The 22094-nt window shown below is 39.4% G+C and overlaps 3 protein-coding genes and 1 long non-coding RNA gene across 8 annotated transcripts; 2 read left to right on the forward strand and 2 right to left on the reverse strand.

The window, feature by feature from the left end:
• Positions 1-3569: 3569 nt before the first annotated feature.
• tmem82 (transmembrane protein 82) lies at positions 3570-6305 on the reverse strand. Its single transcript, XM_022753183.1, has 6 exons — positions 5997-6305; positions 5802-5871; positions 5437-5635; positions 4811-5225; positions 4398-4585; positions 3570-3777 (listed from the first exon to the last, which is right to left on the reverse strand). The coding sequence occupies exons 1-6, from the start codon at positions 6088-6090 to the stop codon at positions 3697-3699; spliced, it is 1047 nt and encodes a 348-aa protein (XP_022608904.1). The 5' UTR covers positions 6091-6305; the 3' UTR covers positions 3570-3696.
• A 1414-nt stretch (positions 6306-7719) lies between these two features.
• Positions 7720-8886, forward strand: LOC111227623. Its single transcript, XR_002665348.1, has 3 exons — positions 7720-7908; positions 8127-8507; positions 8793-8886. It is a non-coding gene; the product is annotated as an uncharacterized LOC111227623 (long non-coding RNA).
• Positions 8887-9905: 1019 nt separating this feature from the next.
• mad2l2 (mitotic arrest deficient 2 like 2) lies at positions 9906-15534 on the reverse strand. 4 transcript variants are annotated; one of them, XR_002665346.1, is made up of 9 exons: positions 15177-15534; positions 14702-14820; positions 14521-14592; positions 14340-14440; positions 14107-14201; positions 12589-12662; positions 12365-12457; positions 10401-12182; positions 9906-9967 (listed from the first exon to the last, which is right to left on the reverse strand). XR_002665346.1 is itself a non-coding variant. In XM_022753204.1 (9 exons), exons 2-9 carry the CDS (start codon positions 15214-15216, stop codon positions 12144-12146), a joined length of 633 nt encoding a protein of 210 aa, XP_022608925.1. In that variant the 5' UTR covers positions 15217-15234; positions 15322-15534; the 3' UTR covers positions 10253-12143. The 4 variants fall into 4 exon arrangements, 2 of the variants coding, with proteins under 2 accessions (XP_022608925.1, XP_022608924.1); XR_002665347.1 differs by lacking the exon at positions 9906-9967 and adding an exon at positions 13372-13429 and having other exon boundaries at positions 10251-12182; XM_022753204.1 differs by lacking the exon at positions 9906-9967 and having other exon boundaries at positions 10253-12182; positions 15177-15234; positions 15322-15534.
• A 1705-nt stretch (positions 15535-17239) lies between these two features.
• Positions 17240-21968, forward strand: slc25a45 (solute carrier family 25 member 45). Of its 2 annotated transcripts, none has more exons than XM_022753191.1 (7): positions 17240-17325; positions 17776-17832; positions 17956-17999; positions 18082-18153; positions 18257-18445; positions 20485-20719; positions 21458-21968. In XM_022753191.1, exons 2-7 carry the CDS (start codon positions 17796-17798, stop codon positions 21736-21738), a joined length of 858 nt encoding a protein of 285 aa, XP_022608912.1. In that variant the 5' UTR covers positions 17240-17325; positions 17776-17795; the 3' UTR covers positions 21739-21968. The 2 variants fall into 2 exon arrangements, with proteins under 2 accessions (XP_022608912.1, XP_022608913.1); XM_022753192.1 differs by having other exon boundaries at positions 17956-17993.
• The last annotated feature ends 126 nt before the right edge of the window (positions 21969-22094 follow it).

Below are 22094 nucleotides of genomic sequence, written 5' to 3' on the forward strand. Positions count from 1 at the left end.
CAGTAATTCAGAGATTCAGTCACACTGGGTTTGGTGACTTTGACATGAAGCGGAAACTTCAGCCTGCAGGAAACAGGAAACTAAGGGCCTGTTGTAGGTGACACAGAGTGTTAATGATTAGAGCATTTGTGCCTGTGATGGGCTTCAGCTGTGACATTAGTTAGAATATGTATAAACTCCATTAAAAATCACTCTCTCAATTATTTTAAATAGATTAACTCCCTGAAGATAATAAAACAGCTTTGTGATTCTGTAAATCCAAATAACAGAAAAGATCACAGTTGAGACTCTCTATTTCAAAATTTAAGTTTTATTTAATCCTTAATTTACTTTCTGGCCCAGATAATTAACAGGAATTATAAATATAAATGAATGTCAAATTAAAAGAAAAGCCTGGAGAAATATAATAAATGTAAATGCTTCCACACAGGACAAGATGGTTTGATGAGTATGGAGATAATGTGAATCATATGCTATGGGCCCTAACAGTCATCAGATCTCAACCCAGCTGAACACCTATGTGATATTTTAGATTATGTCATCAGCAAAATCACACCAAATGAGGGAATATATTTTGGAAGAAGGGTGTTCATCTCTCCACTAGAGTTCAGAGACTTGGAGAATCACTTTATGGAATCTATTGAAACCGTTACTGAGACACATTGTGCAGATTTATCCTTTAGTTTGTCACCTATCTGTATAATAGTAGACAAATTACTGTAGTTGGTGAAAATCATATATATATTGTGACTCACCAAAACTGATCCATACATTAGTAAAAATAAGAAGTAGGACCTACTTTCTATTTGTGCAACTAAAACTGAAGTTGTCAGAGATGCAGTTAAAAAGAATATTCTCAAAAAGTTAAGACGCAGCTGTGCAATTCAATCATAGAAAATCTGTACTACGACTGGATATGACTTGACATATTTAGAGGAAGAAACCCTAATATTCTTGAGCAAAGCATTGCTGGAAATTGTGATAAAAGAAAGGATCATGTCAGAAGAATTTGCTGACTGGCATGATGAGAAACACCTGTCACAGTTGCAGAAGAGCGATACACATGAGACATGAGAGAGAAAGAGAGAAAGTTATTCATGTACATCTTACTTTATCATAATAGTAATAAAGATATATCTTTATCAAATCATTTGTCTGATTCTACTTTACTCTTTGTATTAACCTGCTGTCTGCCTTATGCTTGCACTACTGGTCCATCAGGGCAAATAAAGATTTGACTAATTTACCTCTACAGCTTCTAGTAGGTGACAAAATGGCATGGAGGCTATTAAGTCAAGAACTTTGACCTGGTCTGAGAGCTATTTCAAGCTAATAAGTAACCCATGTCCAAAGGTCCAAGAGACCAGTGGTGATAAGGACTGACGAGGGGTAAATAAAACCCGCACTTTCTGTTTGTTTTCTTTGGAACACTATCCCTGTTATTAACATGTTTATGATACTTTCTTAATGTTTAGATTATTTAAAAATATGTCAGCCCGATCAGTGTGTCAATAAAATGGTGGATGAACTTAGTTTTAGAGAATGTACATTTTGACTTTACCCATGCTGAAGCTGATTGTAAAGTTTAGCCTAAAAAAAACGCCTATTGAATGTAAGTTTAGTGAAGAAAAGCTCTGTTACTACACTACAGCATTATTCTGCTTTTGTTACTATATTAAGCATAAAGGCGGTAGTGCGCATGCGTTAAAATGCGGTAACAGGGGACACACACACAAAACCGCTGTGCGCATGCGTTCGGCGTGCCTATCAGATGAGAACAGAAACGTCTGGAAATCTCCAGAGGAGGCGACAACAACCGCTCAGCCATTGCAATGGGCATTTTCACCATATTCGGGTGCTCATGGAGAACGTCCTCCCTGTGTCTACTGAATTCGTCCTGATGTGGAATTTTATTCAATCAAAAATCTAATAAACCTATGGGAGTACAAATATCCTATTTTGGTGGATCGACTAGACACCAAATGTAAATTTCCTCGTCAGTGATTTCCAGACCTGGATTATCTTGGAAACTGGACCGCCAGGCCAATGTGCCCACTGTAATTCCACAAGCCTTTTGTTTTCTGTGTTTTTTTGTTTTTTGTTTTTTTGTCACGGAATGACGGGACTGATATCACAAAAAACCCTCTCATGGAATATGTTTCTGTCAGTCCTCTGCTCTCAATAAAGACACATCTAATGGGCATAATACCGGCGTCAATATGTGGATTTAATTTGACGAGGGTGTTTAAAAAAAGAACCCAATAAACTGACAGAGAGTCAGGCTGTAACGTTAGTGAGACCGTGTAGTTTAGCAGAGGCTAGCATGTAAAGGCGGTAACATGTAGTTAACGTCCCTCATAAACAAAGCCTTTCGGGTGTTGTAAAGCTAATTTGGTGTCAGTAGGCCTACGTAGTGTCCACTGATGTGGGTTTGTTGACTCTGTTGAAACGGTATTTGTTCGACGGAGCAAAGGTCAGAGCAAAACCGAGTAACCTAGCCTTTTCTTTGTCTAACGCCATTTTGTGTGACATTAAAGCGCTAACGTTGTCGTCAGCCATTTTGCCTTTTCTTTTCATCGAGTAGAGACAGACGACAAAAACAGAACGGTGAATTTAAAGGCCCATACGTTACGTGGAAATAAGCTAACCCACAGTGTAATTTAAAAAGAAATAACAAGCTTACCAAGTGCCTGAACTGTTAGGTAGTCAATGGAGGTTTGTTAGCCATGTCAGGTACTGCATGGAAGATGAAATGAGCTGGGTCCTAAAACAAACGTTAAATGATTTGTTTTCTGCACGTGAAGCTGTGTATTACAGTCTTAAAAAAAAACGAACCGCCGTTCACTTTTATAATTAATGTCTGGTACTTAATGTGAAGTATAACCATATTACGTTTATTTTTTATTAAATAAATTTGTCGGTTAATGTTTTTTTTTTGTTAGAAAATATTGTTAAAATTAAAAGTAAATAAAGTAGTTGTCAGTTTTTTCTTCCTCTGAGTACACTAATTAGTGGGATAATTAGAATCAGCTCATTGGATACAGCTAGGCCTGATTATTTAACAATAACAGTGTAAATCTCACTTATTTTCACCTTTATATGTCAGTTGGACATGGAAAGGGTTACAACACCCTTGGGCTCTTTGGGCCCCACAAAGAAAATGTTGGAGGAGAGAGTCTTCCCAGGAGTAACTGGCCCAAATCTCTCCCAAGATTACAGCATTAATTCATCCAAGAAAGATTCTTGGAATAACATCCACAACTGCAAGTCTGTTGGCTGAGTTACTGTTAGTGCACTGACAATCAGAAAGAAAATGAGATTTAGAGCCAAAATAACAATCAATAACATCAATTTCTGACCCAGACTTATAAAACAAGCATAATAATAAACCCCAAGACCTCTGGAATAATGTTATATGTGGCAGGTTATACTGAGGGTGCTATTCCACATGGAGGCAATGGTTGTTGATAATGACGTGCTACTGTTTTGGCTCATCTTTATCTCATATCAGATTGTGGTTGAAACAATTTTTCACGAGATTTGAGTTTTGAAATCACATGTTAGTCATATCATGCTGCTTGGAATTTTTAATGAAAAAATATTACATTTTAAGTACAAAAGCATTAATTGTTGGAGCTACTCTAAATAACCCCATTAAAATGAATTGCCACTAGATATTAAAAAACCACTGAGCAACTATCTGTGATGCTCCTTCTCTTGTGCTTGTGGTCTCCTTCGACGCTCACTTTTTGCGTAGTGTGTGTACTCCTCTTCATCCTAGATGCACACAAGAAACATGACAGATGAAATGCATGACACAAGAGGATAACAGAGTATAGCCAAGCTGCTGTAGCTGCAGCTGAAGCGTACAGGCTACAAAGAGTCAGGATCTACTGACATTGCTCCTGCATGTATTGTATTATAATATTCATGAATATTAACAAAGAACATATTAAAATATTATTTTTAAAAACATCCTTATGTATTATCGGACTTGTATTTATAAGGGTAATCTGATTTAAATTCATTTTATCTACCTTTTTAATTGCAGAACAGATTCAACTGTCTTTTTAAAGCCAAAATAAATGCATAACATGCCACTTTTTTTATTTGCACTGCATCAACTGCATGCCCTTTATTTGAAACTCTCAGCTATTTAATCAGGCTGGCTCAGTGAAAGGAAAAGTAGGCTCAGTATTCTGAATCAGAGAATACTTTGACCTGAATCTGTCTTGAGGGTCTTAAACCTTCTCCACCTGGGACACAAGTTTGAGAAGTTCAGCCTCATCTTGGGACCCAGTCTAATGAACGCATTGATATTCCGCCCCAGTTTTTGAGTCTCGGCGGACAGAAAGTGCTTTTGGCCCCGTGTGCTGCTTCCAGGGAGACTCACTGACCTGTGAGGATGCTGCATCCAGCAGATCCTTATTGGGGATTAGACAGCTGGCCTCACCCAGGAAACACATTAGGATGTGGAGCACGTCGGCCCAGCGTCCAACAGTCAGCATCAGGACCATCAAACCCCCGAGGCGCACCACCACTGCGTTCAGGACAGCTTGGCCGCCGGGCAGACGGTGCTGATCCTCTGCGTAACCAAAATACAGCATGAGAGGGAAATATGTGGAGAAAATGTAGGACAGGTTTGTGCAGTAGTTAAAACTTCAGGATGGGTTAGTGATCAGACCAGAGGGAAGAAACAAACTGATAAATAATTCATCACTGAGTTTTTGAGACAGGTCGTACTATCACACTGTGGCATTATTGCACCATAATGTTCAGCATTAATTTCGTGTTTTGATATGTTTCTCACCCTGCATGTAAACCACCAGCAGTGTATAACAGATAGTCAAGGGTGTCCAAAACCTGAGGGCCTCTGTTGCAGAGAGGAAGTGTTGATTAATGATTGACACAGCGGCCACCACAGCCACAGAGAAGGTAATGATCATAGTCCTGCACAGCATGGGCAGCAGACAGCGGCCTGATGTGAGGAGGCTGATGCAAATGCCGCAGTAGCGCTGTGAGCTGTGGAGTTTATAAAGAGCCATGACATGGTGCAGCAGGCGCGTGGCCTGCCGAGCCAGGAACCAGCTCAGTGCTGCTGCCAGGAGCAGACATAGCCAGCGCTGCGACGCCCCCTCGTGGAGAAAGTTCAGACTGCAGCTCAGAGCGCAGCCCAGAGAGAACTGGCTCTGAACTAACAGCTGCAGCAGAAATTTCCTGGAGTCCTGTGGGAATAAAAGAGCATATGAGCAGAACTGATGGATGAGTCAAAACAGATGATAGCCTGTGTGTTAGAACAGACGTCCTGAGTCATCATGACACGATAAAATCCAAAAATTAACTCAGCCAAATCAAACAGTAGATGCAACGAGCAAATCGTGTGATGCAGTTGAGTATCAGGTATATATTTTTTTTATCACATAATTGGTTTCTTACTGGTCCAGCTGTAACCCATCCAGAGACAGCCCGGAGACAAAACTCTAGTACGACCAGGGACGCCACACGGGAGCCCACCACCGCCAGCATCCCAGTCACAAAGAGAAACTGGAGCATTCCAGTAAGTCCAGTTTTAGTTCTCCTTTGATGACTGGGTGCCCTCTGGCTTGACGTGTCTTTATCATTTTCATCACTCCAGCTGAGGGTTGGGAGAGAAGAAGCCATTAAAGAAATTAAAGTGAACTGAAACAGGAATATTTTGATGACAAAGGGTAAAAATTTGAAATCTTACAAAACTGCTCAGATGACACATCTTACCACTGAATTCATCTTCAAGCACAAATCTATCAAAAGGTTTTCCTCACCTCTCTTCTAAAAACAAGTGCAGTCTGATCAAGGAGCATAGCACAGAGATCCCACACGCTCCCACAAGCCCTGCAGGTCACATCACACTGAATTTGCATTTCAATAATAAACACACTCCAGTCTCCTGTGCAGTTCAGAAAACAGCCTGTGGCAAAAAATTGACGTCAAAGAAAATGAACGGATGAGAGGCTCACCTTGAAGTAAGCTGTCCACTGGATTCGTATCTAGAGTCAACCATCCCGGTATGAGGTAGGAAGTCGGAAGAAACGACGTGATAAAGGATAACATATTGACTTAAAAGAAGAAACATTAATTAAAAGGGCCACAGATTTTTACCATAAATGCATGGAAGTGAATCTAAAACACTCTGGAGCCATTATTTGTGGTTATTCCAGGTCGGGTCACAGTAACGTGGAAGATCAGCTCAGTTCTTCTGTTTATTTCTGTTGCCTCAGCGTTGAGCTCTGCTCATGTAGAAGCCTGATCTGTGTCCGGTACCAAAGGTCGTCAGAGCGTCAGTGGAACAGAGGCCCTCAGCGGCCTGACTCATAACAAGATAATGAAGGTTATTGCACCATGGGAAAAAAAAACTTTACACTCTAAAGTGATGGCAGACGTTAGTTGTGCTCTCTAGTGGTCATCAAACATAGTATAAAAAAACTGACAATGAGGATTTCATCTCATGGATCTTTTTGAAAAGCAACTCAAATCAAGTTTATTTACAAATCCTGAAACATCATAATCTAATAATCTGTACAACACACAACACCCTGTATTGTTACACAACTCTCTCTCTCTCTCTCTCTCTCTCACACAGCTGATTGGGGCAGACAGATGTGGTGTCATATGCGTAAACAGAAGAATCAGTTGTAGTTATGGACAAACAGCAGGAGAATATTAATTTAACAGAAAAATATAATGTGTGATCAGTTGAAGAGTTATACTGAGTGTGTTAATTTAAAGGATTTTAAATAAAGGTCAAAGGTTTTTTGGAGTGAAGTTGAAATGTTGCATAAACCAGAAATCACTACATATACGACACTGCAGAAGAAAAACCACGAGAATAATCAATCAATCAGATTATTCCGAACCAACCAACCCACAGTTTATTCATTCATATTCTTTAATGCGTCATGATCTAGTTGAGTTTAAAACTGCACAGATAATGTATAAAGCACAAAATAATTTACTCCAAACTCAAACTGTATTCAAAGGTTGTTTGAAATCAGAGAGAGTCTGTATGAACTGAGGGGAATAAGTACATTTAAATACTTAAAAAACAAGGGTACGGACAATTAGAAAAAGGGGTAAACCTGTGGATGAGTTGTGGTAATTAATTAAGAAAGTGTAGTTCACTTGGTAAATTTAAAACAAATAAATATAAATATGAAACTGAGATATGATAATTTCTTTATTTCTTATTTTCTCTCTTTTATCAATAGTTTATCCCCAGAGTCTCATATATTCAAAGGCGCGACAGTAACAGGGAAACTAGGAACATGGTGAACGGCAACTGCAAAATAACACATTGTAGATGTAAATTTGGACAATCAGCTGTCAACTCTGGAACACATTACCAACTGAAATCAAATTAACTGAAGGATATTATCCATTGTCCAATCGACTGTTTTAATTACACTGTACATGTAAAAGCCCAACGAGGCACGAGAGTCGAAAATTAGCAACAGCTATAAACTCTTTGTGCAACACATTAGTTTCACGCTTTGTTTTGACACTATGTTAAATTGCATTGTCCCTATCAAATAAATAAATAAGGACAGAAATAAAATTATGTGGAGCAAGGTGCTTATGATGGTAAGTTTACATAAAAATGAAGTCTGCCCATCTTTTGAGGAGGTGAAACTTAAATACAACACTAGGTGAGATTTTTGGTGACGAGTGTCAGGAAACAGGGAGAGAGCTAAATGCCTGTCCATGAGGGGGCAGCACTGTACGATATCCATACAGTTAATGAATGAACAGCCTTCACTCCACCAGTCCCCGTGCAGGGAGAGCAAAGGGCAGCAAAAACAACACAAGCGCAGGCTGGAGTCTTCTTCTGCGTGTCCGTAAACCCTGGAGTCAGCCGTAATACTGGTCTAATAGGTAATGTATTTTCTTCTGACTGTTCAGATCAAGTAATTTTGGATTCTAATGTGACCTGAATGCATGTGTTAAGATCAGTGAGTCTTCAGCTCATGATACACTAGTGTATTCATGGTAATAAAATGAGTGAGTAGCTGAGATTGTTGGATTTCTTTACATGTAAAACACAAGAGGGCACTGTTACTCCAGCTGAAACATGTTTATCTTCCTCAGTACAGACACAGAAGTGTTTGAAAGGACAGAGTGATGTTGTATTCAACCAAATCACCTGTTAATGCAGATGAGGGAGTTTCACGAAATCTACATCACTAAGCATTTTGTGCTTTGCAGTCCAGTATCTGCACAGGATGTGATGAAACCGGAGACTAACTACAGCACACAGAGTTTGAATTGCCCGTTATCACTGAGCTGGAGTCATATAAGGAGGTGAAAGACAACAGTTGGATTCCAACCAATGAATTTATGACAGGCTGACCTCTGTGAACACATGAACTATGGCCGATGTCTCAGGAGGAATGGCTCTGTCAGTCTCAGTCGAGGCTTTAAAAGTGCAGGAGAGCAGAGCTTTATGGGCAGGTTGTTGACTGTTTCACACTCAGGTGAGTACAAACTCAGTTTATTTGAACATGAGGATATAATATCAACCAATCACTGCCTTTTGAATCTGATTATTTCAGTCGTGTGATCTGATTAAACAAAATAAATCCTTGAGTGACAAGATTCATCTGCATCAGAACTCATTTTAAATGTCATGTGTGTGAAACACATATAATCACATGTTGATTAAAGTGTGTTACCAGCAGTTTAAACTGATCAGACTGCAATTTGTGTTCTCCTCATAACTAAACACAATGATTAAAACCCTTTCCTCCTCACTGTGTCAGAGTGTGTGTGTCCAGGCTGAGCAGTGGAGCAGTGATTGAACAGTGATCCGAGGCAGCTGATGAACCTCGGAGGAGAGGAAGGACTTCCCACATGGAGCCCAACAGCGCCGGCAGTGTGCAGTATGACCGCTGGAACGAGAGTAACATCAACATGAACGTGGAGGCGTCACAGTCGACTGTGATGAGGTGAAACATAAAGATCCAAAGACCGAATATGAAGATGCTATTTAAGAGCAAACCTACAGAGATGAGATAAAACCACAGGAGGCCGTGTTTGATAATGTGTGTTTGATATTGGTCATTTCATTCAAAATCAAATATGGTTTAGTCACTGCCATTTAACTCTGAAAGGACTTTCATCCATCAGTGTTTCACCTCGTTAACGTCCACATGATGTTTTTATATAATACAGACACATGATGATGAATTAATCATCAACACCATGACTGAGTGTTTCCACCTTTAACTGCAGTGAACCAATGACAGTCTCATAAACACAGATTCAGGGTTTCATACGTCACAAACCTAAGGAACCAATCCTGTCAATTTGTGGGGACGGGGGGCGGGGCTAAATAGACCTGAAATCTCGTCAGTAAAGAGAGAGAGAGTTAGCATTAGCACGACTGCTAACACTCTGTCAGCCTCTGTCAGTTACAAGCTAACAAACAACATAAACAAATAAAAGATGCTAACTACGCTAACCGTCTCTCTGATGTTGCCTCCTCTGACCATCTTGATACTCTTTCACCTGTCCACCTGGAGCAAGCAGATGGTGGGCGGGGCATAAGACCTGATCCAAGCTTACAGCTCCAGCTTTTTTTTTTTTTTTTGTCACTTTTTATGCTTGAAAATCATGTTAAACAAAATATTAATCATAGCAGTGGTTTTTTAAATAGTTTAAAACAATGTCTGGAGGAACTTTAATATTTCTTTTCTCCCTCCTGAGGTCCTCCAGATTTCCCTAGTTGCATTTTGACTCACTCATAACGTCACCTCCTCCTCTCCTCCATTCACAGGTTCTACTACAGAGTGTGTGTCAGCAGTACTGGAATAGCCATGAAGACAGCAGGAGCTCTGGCTGCTCTGGTGTCCATCTACATCATAGGATACGTGACGGGTTACTACATCCACAGGTGCTGATGGTGGAGTCCAGCTACAGACGAAATTAATCTGGACTTTGTAGATAAAAAAAAAAACAAAACAAAACAAAAAAAGATCACACTCACAATTAAGTGTTTTTTTTCTTGATTAAGTGGAGTGGATTAACTTCTATATTGATGTAGATACTGCAATCAAAACATTCATTTGTAATCTTGTTTCGTTCATGAATCTTGTGTCATATTTTTTTAATTTATATAAGAGTTTTTAAAATATTATTTATTTTAATTAAAACATTTTATTGTATTAATAAAACCTCTGTTGTAACAAAGCATCAATGAAGAGTCGTCTTGAGTATAAAAAAAATAAAAAGAATCAAATTGTGTCTTACAAAACTTACATCTAACTGTACATACATTTATAGAATAGCAAGAATAATACTTCTATATCAAACAAACTCCACCGTTGTCATGGTCGCCACTCCCTGCTTCTGTGTAGGTTTTGACTTACTGGTGTCATTGGTTTTAGGATCACTAGCGTCATTCTTCCTTTGTGGTTTTTGGAAGATCCGGCGGTGCAGGAGTAAGTGGTGCAGATGACTGAGCATCGAAAGTCCCGTTCATCAGTCTGGTGTCAGTTTCTGAATCCCCGACGGCTGCTTTGTTTCCTGCTGCAACACTGATTTCATTATGTTATTGTGAATCCAACACACGAAAGATTTTATTTCCTACAAACTTGTAACTGGGTATTAAATCCTTTTGATGGAGCTCATTGCCATGTGCTGATACCGCAGAAAAGTGTTCTACTTTCCTGTTTATGTGGGTATGAAAGCAAATCTGTCTCAGCAGAGTTTGACATTTAAAAGCCTGTGAATTTTTTCATGGTATTCAATTTTTGTATCTGAATTTTTTTTTTCTCTGAATTCAACTCTTTAAAAATTTCAATAACTAATTTCACCGCTTTCAAAAATTCAAATCCCACATGTTCAAGTTCCTGTCAAGTTGTTAAAAACTCTTCTGGGATAAGCAATCGATTCTGTCTCAAACTGAACCAACATCCAGCCAATCAAGTTACGCTCCACTGGTCAATTGCGGAGTGAGTTTTTCATTCTGAATTTGTGAATATTGAAAAACAAGTTCTTTTAAATTTCAAAATCTGGAGAGACAGATTTGCAGATTTCATGCTGCGTATTTCTTTAAGACGTTCACTCGCACTCCGATACGACCCTGAGCAGTGACATGATGTGTGAGAGAACCGGTTATAGTTTACCTACGAAGACAAAGAGCCACGTTGTACCAGCACACAACCTCACAGCAGAGCCATTGTTGAGTTTTTCATGTCACTTCTAACGTCTTTAAAAAGGTTCATTCTGTTCTGAACACCCAGTGTCTGCCAGTTCCTTTCCAAGAACAAAAGAGGATGCATTTTATGTTTGCAGATTTTTCACAGTTAGCATGAGCATTAGCATTATTTCATATACATGAATGAATGAAGCTTATTACCACGGGTTATTCTACTAACATCTTTGTACACACTATGACAGAATTTTCTCGTGCTGCTGCTTTAAAAAAAGTTTTATGACAATTTAATAACTTTTTTTACATGTTAATTCACAATGTTACCAGCAGTAATAATCAAATGCAAATCCCAACTTTGCATTTGTCACATAACAGTGGGAGGAAACATTACCAATGGTTACTGGAGACACCATGCACAGAACGGCTATGGCTCAGCCGGTTAAGAGACCATCCTTCAAACAGAGCGAGGGAATATTTTTACAGTAAATTCAGTTAAACTGTCACAAGCAGTCTGTAGACTGAAGCTGCTGCTGGTTCATATTATATATTGTTAAAAAGGATCTACTTTTCTGTTTCACCTGTAATTTTATTGTCACGGTGCAACAACCACATTATGATTTTGATGATCATGTTACTCTAAAGATCTGCATTCAAAACAATAAAGCACAATACATGGCAATAAAAATAGAACCATATTCATTGTATACGTGTACGGGATGTGTTTAAACCATAGGCAGACAACAGGTGTCAGCCAGATGAAACAGTCCAGCCCAAACTGCAGCATCACGCACAGTATGAACCTCACAAACAGATTCCATGAGGAACATCTCACTCTTTATAATCTCATGTGTTCAGTAAAACTCATCTTTCTTTCTGACTGTTGCGGCTCTGGCAGGCTGCATTTTGTACTTCGATCATGATTCAGCGTTGTTGCAGACTTCCTGCGGGGGGGGGGCTATGTTTTCTGGGCTCTCTCTTCCACATAGAGCTGCATCTGTAAAAGACAAAGAGAACAACCAAACATCAGTAAGAGTGGGGGAATTTGAATGTGAAATTAATGACAAGTCAACAAAACAAAATCACAGAATCAGTCAACATGTGTTAATCTGATCAATGGGATTAAAACTGATCAGATAAATGGATAAACTGATCAATGAGGTGGATGTTTCTGCTCACTTTCACTATGTCAGACGTCATGGTCTTCAGTGGGATGAGTCTGGGCTCCTGCATGTGGACTTCCTGCTCATCAGCAACTATCCATGGGAAATCCTGAAAAGAGGAAATGTCCATATTATAACATATTATTAGAATTTATTACGATGCTACTGAGAAATAATCATGATGCTGAGTTAGTGAATCATGTTTCAATCTGTGGGACGGCAGAGTTTTAAAATCCTCACCTTGATGACCTGGACCTTCTCCATGTTGCGTGTGGCGGCGTCTCTGGTATGTACTAATACTGTAAACGAACACCCTGTGACAAAAAAACAAGTCGGGTGTAAATGGGTGTAAATTATAATTTGTTGTCTATTCCCTCCTGAATATCACTTACATGTCATATAATCTCCTTAACAACAAAGTCTTTGTCATTACAAGCTTAATTCTCTTTTAATTCTCCAGTCCCTCGGCTTTCAGTTCAAACAGCTTAAAGCAGTGATTTACTTCCTTGCAATCTGAGTAGGACTACAGCTTCTGAGGAGCTGTGTCAGAGATATGTGTAGGACCCAGGAGAATGTTACACCCTGAACTACATCTCACAGGCTTATCCTTCCTGTCAGGTTACACTTGAATCCTGCCTCCTTTGTCATGATTGGCAGACATTAATTCCAACCACAGCCTGGTATTTTATGCTTTTAACCGATGTCCTATATCTGTTTTTCCTCTTTTATATTTCATCTGGTGTTTTTACTTGTGTTTTACTTGTTTTTATTTGATGTGTTAGACTTTAATTCTTTCATTTGATTTTATTCATTTTGATTGTGAAACACTTTGTGACTAGTGTCTGGGAAAAGTGCTATACAGATAAACTTTGCTTGCTAACCCTAAAACCATTGGCAACCTAAAGCATTTGCGTACCGGGGCTTGTTGGGGCACTACGACCTGGTGGGCTTGGTAACTTAAATGCACACTGAGATCAATCGATCCGATCACAAGTGGACAACTCTTAGTATGTCATTTCACACCTGGCATTTGAATGCGTCTCCTCATGCGTCTTGAATCTTGATTGGATCTCACTTCCTGCTTTATATGAAAATAAACATGTAAGTGTTGTTGTTTTAAGCCAATCTGACTATGACAGATGAGTCTGTTGTCAATATGAGTGAGTGAGAGAAAGAGAGAGCGGGGCACAGAGGGGCCGAGCGAATCATTGCACTGTGAACAGCTCTACAATACAAGTAAAATATTTAATATAAATATAAAATAGGAATATTTTCAGTTTGTTATGAAACTGTGGTGGGACTATTCAGACTGTGGAAAAGGACGTCAATAGAGTAGTTGGTCCAGACCACCTCTGGATGTGGTGAGTGATCGGCTCTGAAGTGTGTCCTCAATGCGTTCACACCTGAACTTAAAGCTGACCACTTGTGACTGGATGACCTGAGACTCATGGTAATACCGGGTCTGAACAGGGCCTAAGATTATTTTATTCAGTGAGCATGTGCATATTCATGAGTGAGGAGATGTGACAAGTTACATGGGCTCTGTCAAACACAGGTGTAACTAGCGAACCATCATTAATGTTGTAAATATCAGCATAAAAGATGGAACTGTATCAGAGTTTCCAGAGTTACATCCATCATAAAATGTCAGGAATTAGACCAGATCCTTTTTTTTTTAATTTAGGAGTATGACATGGATGTCATGTGTTTGTATATGTAGCTGTAGTGAACTGTTAATGTAATCATCCATGATGTTACCTGGTGGGTTATTATTTAAAACAGCATCACACACACTGATCTTCAGGATGAACGCCCTCAACAGCTGCTCCACATGTGACAGCAATGTGTCAGAGCTGTAAAGACAAAACCACAGTTAGTGAATATAATCACAGTAATAACATATCACAAAACAGGCACGTTACTTTTGCAGCAGTATATCAAGGATATATAATATATTTATATTCATTTCTTTAAAGTAATAAGGGGAAAACCTGATGGACAGCAGTGGAGGTTGGGAAATCTCAAACACAAATCTCTCTACTGGATGATGCTCTTTGTCCATGATGACCACCACCACCTTCTCTGCATCGTTCTGGGAGGGAAATGGAAGACTTCAGCACAGGTGATACATGTTACCAAATATTAACCCGTCAGCTTCAGGCAATTTCTTACCTTCTCAATGAGCGGCTTTACACAGTGTAGTGTATCCTGGATATACTGATTCAGCTCTGGGTGACATGACATCTAGAAATACACACACCAAAGACAGAAGACCAGTATTATAGAAATATAAATAGACACGACCTCCTACAAAATGTGAGCATATAAAGATTACACATTTATTGATCTGTACCTGCACAGGTACGTTGTATTTCTTTTTCTTCTGAAATATTCCAGAGGGATAAACTTCACGGACATACAGGATGAGATGAATAGCGACCTCCAGGAACTCACACAGGATGTCAGCAACCACTGAAAAGAGACGACTCCACTGGGCAATGTGATATTTCATGCATTCCTTTTGTTCTTGAATTGAGAGAAAGTCAAACCAAACTCAATGCAAATATCCGGCAATTTAGTGTTTCCCTATTAGCTCACATGTAATGACAAGAAACACAGGGCGACAGGATAATAGCTTATAGAGAAATACAACCGCTGATATGTATTAAACTGTCTGTGTAAATGGGTAATTTCCTTGGCGATGTCAAATTTAACTGCCATAAATATATATCAACAAAATTTTGTCGAGCCCTTCGTTTAACAAATCAGGGCTGGACACAGCTAGAGGAATGATGCTTGACCACTTCTTGATGGTTTGGTTGACTTACCTTGTCCAAAATTGAGGTCTTGCCTTGTAAGAGTTGTCATGTTTTTCTTCCCCAGCAACTGTAAAAAGAAAGAAATAGCTAATTTTCTAGCTGGCTCAAGCAGCAGTCTGTCAAGCCCTCATTTTCTATTTAAGGCTGTTTTTACTTCTTCGATGTTGTTTTTCTGTCGCTGCCTGGCACGATGTCAACCCAAGGGAAAGGAGAAGTAAACGTTCAGTTTTTACAAAGATACTACAAAAATGCTGAGGTAGATTTTAAAATGAACTAAAGATTTAATACAGTTCACGACCCGAAACGCGGGTTTTCGACCGTTAGCTTAGCTAACTCATAGCTGCGCCGCGCAGTACATAGACGTCAGTCGTTGTTTACAAGCTGTTTGGAGTCCACTAGTGATGACGTCGACATTTTGTGATTCTGTCGATTATGATAAAACGTTTACTCTATGTAGTAGAAATATATATTTAAAATATTAATATAATTAAAATAATTTGTTTTAGTTATTTATTTATTTTAACATTTTTTATTTTTAATTTGTGTGTTTTGATTTGTGCTTTATTTTGTATTTCTAATGTGATGATTAATTTAAAAAAAAGAAGAAAAAAGAATCTTTTGTGTTTTACAATTATATTATTTCCAGTGATGTTTTGTTAAGAGGTAGAGAAATATATTCGGAGCATAATTATTTGATATGATATTGACACTTGATAGTGACTGAGGTTTGACTGATGTGAAAATTAAAGATTGATTGTGACTTTTTATACAACGTTGTATTTCTTCCAGTACTATAGTACACTGAATGACAGGCAGATCCATGAGTATTAAAACGGGTACATTTTTCTGTTATGGCTCCACTCAAGATTGAATTGTAACAGTGAGGTTACTGTGAACAGTGTATGAATCCTTGCCCCTTTTTTTTACTGTCCCCAATTTTAGGACAATGCAGTAGGATAATGATCCAAAATAAAACAGAAAAGGTAACCGAGGAGTTTTCAAAGCGAGACAGAGGAATGTGCTTGACTGAACAAGTCTGTCAGCTGATCTCAAACTCCCTGACCTGCAGAAAACCAGACCAGGGAAACAAGCAACAAAAAAATAGCATAGGGTTCATTTCTTGAAGTATACAGCCAACAGGATGACCTTCTCACTATCCAAATACTCATGCACTGCACACGCTATACTCAGATGCTTTGTAAAAGCGGGGCAGGGCATCCCAACCCTCAGCTCGGTGGACTCACATGTAAAGGACACTGTCATGAGACGTGTTGTGCAAGAAGCAGTGATTGGTGCACAGCTCTCCAGAGATTAGAAAAGCTGTCAGGGAATCAGTCGATCGTGTTTATTTACTACTTTTAACTCTTGAAACAAAAGGAGACTTCGCAGCAAAAGTCAAAAAAATCGAATGAGATTAGCGGAAATCATACGATTTTCCTTCAAAATAAAACCACACACATCTGGAAGAAGGGAATATGTGTAAAAAATAAAATACATATGTAGCCTCCTAATGGTGCCCAGTACTATATAGCCTGACCTTAAATCATGTAAGTATGTCCAATAAAAAACACTCTATTACTAGCTACTGCTGTCACTAGCACTACTAGGCTGTTTAGCCTACATACATTTTTTTCCATATTCTCAAAGTTATGAAGGACGAAAAATTACATAAGTAAGAATAAATAAATAAATGTAGAAATACATAAATAAGTAAATACATGTAAAAATGCAAAAAAAATGAATACATGAATAAATCTTGAAATGCATAAATACACAAACAAATAAATAAATGTAAAAATACAGAAATAGCATTTTCTTAATTACCAAAATGTTTTTATATTGCATTTTTTCATGTATTTAATTATCTATTCCAGCATTCATTTATGTATTTATTTATACTTATACCATTTTCGTACTTCATACTAAATTGTGTTTAGTTCAGTTCAATGATTTAGACAAAATTGTAGGTCAAGGTGGCTTTTATTATGAAAGGGCCGCCATTCAAACAGAAAACGTTGCCTTTTAAATGGCTATTGACGTGACTGGCTGCAGAACCACAGATCACTACTGAGCCGTGATACTGGAGGAAAAAGGCGATAAGGTTTACACCGAGCAGGACTCCGAAGATGTTTAAATAATGAGGTGATTTTTACGAAAGGTAAGCTAGCTTGTTCACGATAACAAACCTTTTTTTTTTTTTTTTACATGATATAATCCCAGAAATACACTGTATGATAAGGTAGTGTAATTATGTAACGGGTTTTACACACTGTTTATGTTTTAAGCTATCATTGCACAAGCTAAATACAACCGGAGCTAAAGCCAAATGATGAGATGTGTAAAGTGCTCCAAAAATAAAGTTCATCAGTCATTTAATGTTAAATCCTCTGAACAATAGGCTTTTTAAAACAGGATTTTTCCATCACCTTGGACCTTAATTTGATGTAAATATTCACCTAACCCATATCTAACTGTCAGTCATGTATTAACCGCCGTTTGCATTGAGACTATGGTCTGTTCGCTTTATAGCAGCTGTAAAGTGTCTAAAAGCCTCAGTGCATTATCTTTTTTTTTTATGACAGTTCAGACACATTACTCTTCTTTGCAGGTTGTGAAATTGTGCAAGCCATGCCTTTTTTGGAATTCATAGCTGGCAGCATTTCAGGTAAAAACAACACATTTGTGCCAGAATAGAGAAATTATATACAGTAGTATTTGTGGTATAGTAGTGCAGTAGTTGTTATACATGTGGAGGAATAACATTTCCTTGTGTGTTATTGTATTGTAGGTGCAGTGGGACTGGCAGTTGGACATCCATTAGACACCGTGAAGGTTGCACGACACACTGAAATCCATAAACATGACTAAATGCATCAAACCCGCCTTTTTCTGACATCTTGTGTTTCATCTGCAGGTGCGCCTGCAGGCCCAGTCTGCGTATAAAGGGATACTTCACTGCGTGACTAAAACTTACGCTCATGAAGGGGTGGGTGTCATGTCCTCTTAAAAACTGTTTACACCAGATATCACTGTGTCAATTACCAAAAGACTCACACTTTATTTGTTTGTCGTGCTTTTTATTATATCAGCTCCATGGATTCTTCAAGGGCATGGCGTTTCCGGTGCTGACCACGGGCCTCACCAACTCAATTGTCTTTGGCTCTTACAGTAACGTCTTAGATTACCTCACTCAGTCTCAGCGCAGTGACCGCAGTGAAGGCAAACCGGCCTCTGCTGCACAGGTCTTCACTGCTGGCTGCTTCTCAGGTCTGGTGCAGGTAAGAACACCTGACGGTCACTGGCTGGTTTCATCCAAAGCAAAGCTTGCAGGGCAAATTATTTCTAAACTACTTCTAAGCTATTATTTAGTTTCATTTAGCATGCATGTTCCCCACCTGCTACGGGGCAGTTGTATAGTGGAAAAAAAATAAAGATTGAAAGTGTTAAGTTCTACTGGTCTCTTGCCCTAGAGGTTGCAATGTTCACTACAGCCCACAGAAGAAAAGTCTGGGTCAGAGCGGGGTTAAGAATGTGAAATTTGACCTGAGCCAGGCAGCAGAGGAGAGACCAAAGGTTAGTGAAAAAGCGAAGTAATCAAGCATGTAAAGTTTGACAATTATTATGTTCAAGTGGAGATTTAACCTGATGCTCATACCCAAGTATAACACAGGCTGAAACAACAGGATTCTCCTAGTAGTTTTTAACATTACTACATGAAAATGGAGGTGAAGGGTCACATACTCACTAACATCGTTAGGATTCATCCCAATCTTTAGTCTCACAGATTCTTTATCATGGACTGACGTGTTGGTCAATAATTAATTCTTCCCTGATTGTGCGGGAGGAAAGGTCACGGGGTCACCAAAATCATTAGGAGTCACCCTCAGTGGGTCAAGAATACCTGATCCAAATCTGATGACAGTCAGTAGTTGCAGTGTTTTTATGTGACCACCAGGAGGCCTCCAAGAGATCCTAACCAAGAGTTTCCACTTATTCACAACACTGCTGATAGCAACTGTCACTAAGGAAGAGAGAGAGCACACATTGACACACTGATGATACACCGGGGGCAATTTGGGGTTCAAGGATTGGAGGAGCTGGGGATCGAACCACCGACCTTCCGACTCACAGCCACAAAGTATTGGCTTTGGAGGCCTATAGTTCTGCCTGGACACTTGCTGACATTATCATCTAATGCATACTGCAGCTTCTGTCAACTACAGTACAGTATGTGTTTGATAGTGGTTGATGTATTTATCCCAATTAAACATTTACACATATATATTCAATCTGTTTCACCAACCTCGCTGTGCAGTATTATTTCTAGTTCAAATGAAGTTGACTGGTGTGGCATCTAGAGAGAGCAGATATGGTTTAATAATGTACCTGAATAGTAACTTCTACTGTCATCAGAACACTTGTATTTACAGGATAAGCATGGTATCATTCTGTTTCCTACTGAAGATGTATATTTTTAAAACAATTTCTTCTGTGTTTTATTTGAAGTGTTGATCCATAAGAAGATATATTTGTGGTTTTAAGAACCAAAAACCATGTCAGTATAGTTTTACATCTCCTCTCTCAGGCTTCTCTCTGGAGTGTAACAACTGGTCGGTGAGCCAATCACAAGAGAGGAGGCTCTGAACCTCTCTTCTGATTGGCTCACTGTTTTTTGAGTGATTCAATAAAAATAAAGCAGATTTCAGGTAAAAACACTCAGAGAAACCAAATCCTGCAAGGTTTGGATGGGGGGTCCAGGTGGGCGGGGCTTGATGACTGCTTTGTTGTGACATCACAAAGTTCCAGAAGTCCTGACGGCTGGTTTTAAGGCTCAGTTTCTGAATACAGGCTGTGTGCATTTCTCTGTGGACTGAGGCTTTAATACTTTCACAGTATTAATAGCAGCTGGGCATTATGATATCCAGCAAAAACAGGAGCAAGTGGTGCATTTGGGGACTATTTACAGCTCCAGATTAATGGACATTTGGTGTGCGGATGTGTATTTACAGCAGCTGGATGGTGTGTACTTGTGGTAAGGAAAAAAACATGTCATCAACAGTCCAACAGTGTGTCTCAATGGTGTGTTTCTAGTAGTTTTTGGACAATAATGCAAATATATAAAACAGAAATGAGTTATACACGTGTTGTCTGTACGTGTTGGTAGGATCAGTTCGTTGTTTTTCACCAGCCTTATCCTTTAAAGTGATATGATTTTAAAAGCTTGGTCACGTAAATCTTTCAAAAATACAAAATCCTCATGGTTTGAACAGTTTCAACAGTTTGGGTGAACTGACCCTTTAACGTGATCTACTTCCAGGTGTCTGTCTGTGCGCCCATTGACCTGGTGAAGGTGCGTCTGCAGGGTCAAACGACCGCTGACCGCTACCGTGGACCCCTTCACTGTCTCACCGTGATCCTGAAGGAGGAAGGGCCCCGGGGTCTGTTCAGAGGGGGGCTGGCCCTCGCCCTGAGGGATGTCCCCTGCTATGGACTCTACTTTCTGCCTTATGAGGTCACTCGAAAGGCTCTGACAGAGAGCGGCCAACAGCCAGGTCAGTTACAGAGCCTCAGATTAACAACGCTCAGTCCAGATGTAATCAGGGTGGTCTGTGAGGTTTGGAAGCTCATTTCTGTTCTGGAAAAAAGTATTTTCATTGTAATGTAAAATTTAAGACACTTTCACTAAGTCAAAAAGACAGTACGTAAAAATGATAAATTTAATGTGCGTAAATGTGAATTAGAATCTTATAATTTTGATTTAGGAAATTTCATAATTTTAAAAAGTCTTAATTCTGACTTAATAGCTCATAATTCTAATTTACCATGAGGATATTTTTGACATTCCTATCATTCTATTTCTATCTTTCTTTTTTTCTTTTCCTGGCAGAAATTCACTTCTGTATAAAAGATACCAAAAATATTTTTAAAATTAGAATCACTTCCTGATGGTTGTTTCCTTTCCACCAACCAGCCGAGCGGCAGGAAACATGGCCACAATCTCTCCTTCCTGAGTTACAGAGCTGAATAACGGCCAGAAGTGTTTTCACTGAACATCATGATTTCACAGTGAAGTTGACCTTTGACCCTTTGGATATAAAATGTCATCACTTCATTTTATCCTTATAGACATTTGAGATAAATGATGTCACTGTGACCTTGACCTTTGACCTTTGATCACCAAATCTAATCAGTTCTTCTTTGGGTCCTAATGAAGGTTTTTGTCCAGGGTTCATTTAATCCGCAGTAATGTTTCTGATTTCAAAGGTTAACTGCTAAACTTCTGTCCTCAGGTACGTTTGCAATATTGATGGCGGGGGGCGTGGCGGGCGTGGTGACCTGGGCCTTCGCCACGCCCATGGATGTGGTGAAAGCCCGGCTCCAGATGTCAGGGGCCGGCGGCCGGGAGTACAGCGGGGTCCTCCACTGCATGAGAGTGAGCGTGAGGGAGGAGGGAGTGAGGGTCTTCTTCAAAGGCCTCCTGCTGAACAGCCTGAGGGCGTTCCCCGTCAACGCCGTCACCTTCCTCAGCTACGAGACTCTGATGAAGATTTTCTGTCCACCGACGAGATGACGTCACTCCTGACAGTGAAGGGATGCGCTCGTGAGATCTTCCCACTCGGTCTGGAGATTTGGCTGCAGGTCGGATATTCTCAGGGTCACTTTGAACTTTTCAAAGTAGGTCAACTCTCACCTGACTCGTGTCAAGAGACCTGAACACGTTTGAAGACCAGTGAGGAGGAAGTCTTTGGTGACGTGAGCTGCTGTGATGGATGATGTCAGTTTTAAGCAGCTCATAGTTACTGGAACCCAAATGCATTTCACTTCGATAAAATGTGAATGTAAACATTATAACGTTGTTGCATGTGAGAATTCTTCATATTCTACATGTTAGTCACTATAGGTTTATTTTTTATATCAAAACATTTT

This window comes from Seriola dumerili, unplaced genomic scaffold (genome assembly GCF_002260705.1).
Source record: "Seriola dumerili isolate Sdu_G_001 unplaced genomic scaffold, Sdu_1.0 BDQW01000190.1, whole genome shotgun sequence".
Lineage (NCBI taxonomy): Eukaryota > Metazoa > Chordata > Actinopteri > Carangiformes > Carangidae > Seriola > Seriola dumerili.

Coding starts and splice junctions, on each gene's coding strand:
- tmem82 (XM_022753183.1), bottom strand. CDS start 6,090: ATGTTATCCTTTATCACGTCGTTTCTTCCGACTTCCTACCTCATACCG. Junction 5,872..5,996: donor AGTGGACAGCTTACTTCAAG/GTGAGCCTCTCA, acceptor TGTGACCTGCAG/GGCTTGTGGGAGCGTGTGGG. Junction 3,778..4,397: donor TGGATGCAGCATCCTCACAG/GTCAGTGAGTCT, acceptor GTGTGCATCTAG/GATGAAGAGGAGTACACACA.
- mad2l2 (XM_022753204.1), bottom strand. CDS start 15,216: ATGACAACTCTTACAAGGCAAGACCTCAATTTTGGACAAG. Junction 14,821..15,176: donor AGACCTCAATTTTGGACAAG/GTAAGTCAACCA, acceptor GTCTCTTTTCAG/TGGTTGCTGACATCCTGTGT. Junction 14,202..14,339: donor CCTCCACTGCTGTCCATCAG/GTTTTCCCCTTA, acceptor TTGTCTTTACAG/CTCTGACACATTGCTGTCAC.
- slc25a45 (XM_022753191.1), top strand. CDS start 17,796: ATGCCTTTTTTGGAATTCATAGCTGGCAGCATTTCAG. Junction 18,154..18,256: donor AAACTTACGCTCATGAAGGG/GTGGGTGTCATG, acceptor TTATTATATCAG/CTCCATGGATTCTTCAAGGG. Junction 20,720..21,457: donor AGAGAGCGGCCAACAGCCAG/GTCAGTTACAGA, acceptor TTCTGTCCTCAG/GTACGTTTGCAATATTGATG.